The sequence below is a fragment of the Rhinolophus sinicus genome, chromosome 16, assembly GCF_057876585.1.
Source record: "Rhinolophus sinicus isolate RSI-liver-muscle chromosome 16, RSI-T2T, whole genome shotgun sequence".
In the NCBI taxonomy this organism is placed as follows: domain Eukaryota; kingdom Metazoa; phylum Chordata; class Mammalia; order Chiroptera; family Rhinolophidae; genus Rhinolophus; species Rhinolophus sinicus.
Genome location: NC_142516.1, coordinates 132,291,377 through 132,297,311, shown reverse-complemented (window position 1 = coordinate 132,297,311; position 5,935 = coordinate 132,291,377). Strand labels below are relative to the sequence as shown.

The 5,935-nt window shown below is 44.4% G+C and overlaps 1 protein-coding gene across 1 annotated transcript; it reads right to left on the bottom strand.

Moving 5' to 3' along the window:
- Window positions 1-1,144: 1,144 nt before the first annotated feature.
- LOC148755110 (uncharacterized) lies at window positions 1,145-5,607 on the bottom strand. Its single transcript, XM_088793161.1, has 2 exons — window positions 3,382-5,607; window positions 1,145-2,311 (listed from the first exon to the last, which is right to left on the bottom strand). Exon 2 carries the CDS (start codon window positions 2,131-2,133, stop codon window positions 1,570-1,572), a length of 564 nt encoding a protein of 187 aa, XP_088649287.1. The 5' UTR covers window positions 2,134-2,311; window positions 3,382-5,607; the 3' UTR covers window positions 1,145-1,569.
- Between the last annotated feature and the right edge of the window lie 328 nt (window positions 5,608-5,935).

Here is a 5,935-nt window from a genome sequence, read left to right as displayed (position 1 = left end):
GCAAGGGAACAACTGGGAAAGTTAAAGAAAAAGAGAAAGAAGTTTCCACAGAAAAGTGGAAACAAAAGGATGGTATTCTCGGAGAAATGACAAGCAGAAAGTAAGAGAGCCAAAGAGAATGAGAAGGGAAGAGATTGAGTAAGATAGGGCAGAAACATTGTCCTGGGCTGTAGATGGAGAAAGGGAGCAATAAACTTCATGGAAATCCTGTGGGTTGAGTCCAGGGCAGCTACTGTGTTAGCACTCCACTGGCTTTAGGCAGAGTGGTTTTCATCTGGGCCTCTGACATGAGACGCCTTCCTCAGCTGAAATAAACAGCTCTGGCCTTAAAACTGAAGGTAGAAAGAAGGACAGATGCAAAGCCATACTGAGGTGACTGATTAAGACCTAATTATGTGTCAACCTAAGCCAATCCAAAGTAAGTAATAAAACTTTACTTGTCTATCTATTATGTGGCCTTGGGGCAAATCACTTCATTTCTCTGAGTCTCAAGTTTTGTCTGTTTAAAAAAAAAAAAAAAAAGATATACAACAAATCCTGCATATGTAAAGTACAGCATACCTCTCAGAGCCACTTTTTATTTTAAATTTCCCCAAGCCAGTTTTTCAGGTAATAAAACTGAGCCTCAGGGAAATTAAGTGAGTGGCATAAAATTACACAGCTAGTTAATGGTGGAACCCAAATTCTAGTCCCACACTTAGTTTACTTTTCTTTGTAAACACTGTCTCAATTAAGAGTCAGAGAAACTCTATTAAGTAAAAAATATATATTTATAGATGAGGCAATGTATAGAGGAGGAACCCAAGATATACTCCACATCACTTGGCTGGTTGACACCATAACCGGGACCTGAATCCAAACCTTTTGGTACTAAATTAAGGACTTTTTCAAATATACAGCATGTTATAAATATATAAGAAGACATGGGTAGAGAGAAACACCGTGTTTCCCCAAAAATAAGACCCAGCCGGACAATCAGCTCTAATGAGTCTTTTGGAGCAAAAATTAATATAAGACCCGGTATTATATTATATTATACACAGTCTTATATAAGACCCGGAGTTATAGTAAAATAAGACCAGGTCTTATATTAATTTTTGCTCCAAAAGACGCATTACACCTGATGGTCCGGCTAGGTCTTATTTTCAGGGAAACACGGCAGTAGCTCTCAAAACTTTAGTGCCAGCTCCTCCTGACTGCTTGTGAACATGAAGTGTATGGTTACCATCTTTTCTAGGAAGTCCAGATTTCAAACTGTCTTCTAACAGAACATCCATTTGACTGATTTTTTATTTTTTTTTTTAGAAAATACTGTCATAGAAATAATAACAGCTAAGATTTACCCATGCGCCATTACTGTGGTGAGTCCAGTTCATTAATTCAGAAGTTGGGGAAAGGGAAGCTACGGGGGACAAAGCTGAGTAGAGCCAGGCCCTGTGGCTGGAGGGTGGAACCTTCGCCTCCTCCTGCGCTGGGGCAGAGCCCTGCCGTGTCTGCCCAGCGAAACACTGAGGCTGGGGCTTGGTGCGAGGGCGCCGGGAGGTGAGCCGGGCCTACGAGGGCGCCGCATCAGGCCCAGTGCGGCTCACTTTGGACGTCTTCAAACTCGCGCGAAGTTTTTCCAAACACCTCCCTGCAGGTCCTCGTCGGGCCTCCCGTCCGAGTCCACAGCAAAGGCTCGAGGAAGCAGTCTCTCGGGGCTGAGGCGGCCGCGAGCCGGGAAGCCTGCGTGGCCTGCCCTGCCCCGCTCCGGCCCAGGAGGCTCGGGAGGCCACGTCGCGGCCACGGCGGGGTAGGCCCCGCGCGAGGCAGCTCCTGGTGCCGCAAGCGGAGAGGCGAGCCGCGCAGCCCACATTCCCGGAGGCCGCCAGCCCGAGACCCTCCTCGAGGGGAGGGAAAGCCACGCGGCCATGGCCCTGTCTTCCGGTGGACGCCGGGGCTCCTCATCCAAGGCCGGCAAGGCTCACACTCGTCCCGGCTGCCCCGAGGCGCGGAGCTCGGCCCGGCCTGCGGCCCGCACCCCCTCCCAGGCCCGGCCTTGCCACGTCGCTCCCCGAGCCCCGTGTGTCCCCGCCCCCACCGCCTTTTAACGGGGAATGCTGACAAGTTGAATACAGCGGGAATAACAGCCATTTGTTCTGGTTATCGCTGCCGGTATTGAAGCCAGATGTGTGTGTTGCTGACACTGACATGGTACATCTGGCTGGGTTTTTGGTTTCCATCGTGGAGTTTACCACATCCACCCTTGTCTGCTAGAAGAGAGGAGGTGAACATCTGGAAGTCATTGCAGCTGTCACGCTTCAAGGGGATCCTGTACCACAGAGAAGAGAATTCAATACGTAACTGAGCAAAATTATCCAGCTCGTCTTGTCAGTCCAGATTTCAAACACATGCAGGAAAATGGCAACCCAGTTATGGCGCCCTCCCTCCCTCCCTCGGTGATGCCCGCGGACACCGAGAGCCCGAGGGTCCTTTACCACCCCAGGCGCCCCAGTTGTCTCTAAAAAGACCCTGGCTGCAAGGTCACATTCATCATTGTGTGCCAGAATCTGTCGTTGATCTGGGGTAGGCTAAGCTAAAAAGGTTTTCTTTTTCCTTTTGATCTCAGTTTGCTGGAAGTTTTAAATTAAACATTGCTTAGTCTTTTCCCCAACTTCCACTCATAACCCCTTCTCGCAGCATTCAATGCTCTAGCCCTACCCTAAATGTTCAATTCTATCTCCATTCTTTCCCCAAGGCTGAAATAAATTATACCTATTCTAACCACAATCTTGTCTTTTGCCTGGAATCCTCTTTCCTTATTCTCTTCATGCCAATCCAAATCTTTTCAACCCTTCAACGTCCACCTCAAGTTTATTTTCATCTGTGAAGTCCTTCCTGACCACTCAAGCCTCCCCTGACCTTTACTTCTGTGTTTTGTAATTAATTATAAGCCCATGGAGAGGAAATACTGGTTTACATTTTTCTTATATTTCATCTACTTCAGCAGGCAGCATTGCGTGCTGAAGTAGAGCAAACCATCTATAAACACTTGTCAAATAAAAGCATGAATTAGTGTTTTCTTATCACCTGTTCTTTCCACATAATTTTCTTTTGTCTTCTACTTTACCTTTCAAGACAATACTCAATGTCTATGTCTAATATGTCTTGAACTTTCTGGAAAGATAGCTGTAAAAATCCAGTAAATGAGTGATGATAATACTTGAAGAATTCTATCAATTGAAGATTCCATTCCTTTGGAATCCTATCTACTGTAGTGCATTGATATGCAATCTTTAAAAAGTGAAGTGCAGTGGAATAAGAACAAGATTACAAGTCAAGGAGTCTAATATTATTCCTAAGACTGCACTTCTTGCTTGACAACCTTGGACAGTCACTTACCTTCTTTATGCCTCTAATCTCCCTCTGTAAAAGGGTAAGTTGTAGCTAGTGTCCTCTTCCTGGTAAAGGACAGAATGGGGTTGCTTTCCTGAGATGAGGTAGATTTTATCAGAACAGCTTTTCTTTACCACTATTCTGGAGTTTAAAGTCAGTAGTCTCCATCCTTCAGTGTGTCACCTGTCCAGCACTGAAACAACATGGATATGTAAATGATATGGAGAAAGAACAGAGTAAGAAAGGAAGCATGAGTAGGAGCAGGATTTAGCCTTTGTGAGTATCCAGTATTTCTGAAATCAAGACAAGCCATTGTAGCAAGTCTTGGGAAAGACTAGGCATCCCAGCCATAGATGGCGTCTCTTGGGTTTTGTCCTTCTTTGTGCACTGATAAGGATGCAAAGTACCCAGCTCTAGCCTTGCTATATGGGATAGATAAGAATGTAGAAGGATAGAATCTAAAAATAAAGGGGAGGAAATGAAAGGAGGGAACTACCAAAAGAGAAAGAAAGTGTGCCTCCTAGGTGGGATTGCCCAGCCAAAAAGGATGTCTAACTTCAATGGGAGGAAGACCGTATTACAAGATAAGAAGGGAATGGGAGTCAGCAGACCCAGAGTTCCAGTGAGTTTCTGCTGCTCTTCTCTGTGGTGGGCAGGTATCTTTCCCTCTCTAACCTTTATCTGTAAAATGAGGTACTTAGATGAATTGATCTCTAAGGTCTGTTAGTTCTTACATTATATAATTCATTTAGAAACCACCTTTGAGCTCAAATAAGCATATAATTTCTGATTAAACCCCAAATTCCAACCCTAGTCTGTCCTGAATTCATGGAGCTCTAAGACATCCTCATAGCAAAGAACTTTGGACAATAAATTCCTAAAATCCCTTTGCTTCACTCATTCAAATGAAAAAGGAAACTTTCTCCCCTTCTCCCAGAGAGGAATCAGTTGCAATAGGAAGATTGCAGATTAATGACCTAGAAAATCTTCTTCAAATGGAAATAATAATTAAGCTCCATTAAATCATAACTCCTGGCTTCTGCTTTTGGCCTCTTGCTTACTGAGACCAGAATTGAGTAATTCCTCCATCCTTGGAGCTGTTGAATTAAAAGTGCATAAGCTCTGGGGAACAATCTGCTCACCTCTACTATATCCACAGCCACCCTCCTTCCTGTGCAAACACTCTAAAAAACAATCATCACTAGACATGCCTGACTCCTTCAGAAGAGAGGATGGTCATTTCTAATTTGTCTTGGTTTATGAGCAACTTGACAATTTGACTAACTACTAAAGAGTCAGGACTATATCATCTTCTCATAAAAAGCTAATTTAAAAAAGGCTCTTCATGTAGCCCATTAGTTGGCTGAAAATGAGAGGTTATGCAATCATTGTCTTAGCTGAGAGGAACTAAGCTCTCCATGAAGATTTCCCTCTAAACCCAGAGAGGCATCTAGGGGGAAGTTCATGTCTCTTCACTACCATTTTCGAGCTTTGATATTTAAGCATCGTGCCTCTTTCTTCCCTCCTTGAATCAATCTTCTGTCTCAAGTGGACCTCTTGCTTTCCCTATAAAATGCCTCTCTCCAAATTCACTCTCCCTCCATGGACTGTGCTCGCCTATGGGTGAAGCTTCCCATGTCATGGAAACAAAGTACTTGAACTGCAGACTAAGTACTCAGGCCGGCCTTACATCATCAAGCAATCTGAGGGGATCCAGGAAGGCCTTCCCTTCTCAAAATAATCTGTTCTCCTCAATTCTGCCATTAGATTCCTTGGGGGTCTTGAAAGACACCTGAATGGGATTGTGGGTGCCATGTCCTCTTATCCTGTGCAAAGAACTCTCTCCCTTCTCTGAAGTCCTAGTATTCTGCATGATTTCTCTAGCATTTTTCATCCAATGACTTGCTCTGTGAGCTTAGGCAGATCACCTTTCTTCTCTGGACCAGAGCTTCCTTCTCGGTAGAATGACTAAGAGAAGAGAAACACTAACTTGCAGCAGGAAAACATGGCTAGGCCCATGGACAAGCTCTGACCGGAAGGACAGTAAAAGAGCAAAGTCTGAACTATCTTTCATTCAATTCCAGCCCTGACCATATAGGGCCAAACCACCTTGAGAGGCAGCTCTCTTCTTTGTGTGCATCTTGTCTCCCTACTTGTGTGTTTTGAAGGGATGATGCACCATGTTTTGTGTATTTTTTGGTGTGTGTGTGTGTGGGGGTCTCAATCACTTGCTTAGCATTGTCCAGAACATGAAATTTAATGTGTAATTGATTTCATCTTGTGCTCAACTTACTTTCAATGTGATTCAAGGTGCCTCTAAAGAAGAATATAGTTCAGGATCAGTTTAAATGGAGTCCATCTGAAGGAATCAGAAGGAATTGATGGTTTCTGCCACCGAGAATGTTCTGTTTCAGATATTTTAGCAACAAATTTGGTCTGTGCTTTTCTGGCAGCCAAGGCATAAGGGAGTCACATGATGGACAGTTCATGCTTGCTGGACAAATAGGGCTCAATAAATGTTTTTCTCATTGCCTCTCAACCACCCCTTAGTTGGGAAGAC

Excerpts from the sequence above, each read along its gene's own strand:
- LOC148755110 (XM_088793161.1), bottom strand. The coding sequence starts at position 2,133 with ATGGCTGTTATTCCCGCTGTATTCAACTTGTCAGCATTCCCCGTTAAA.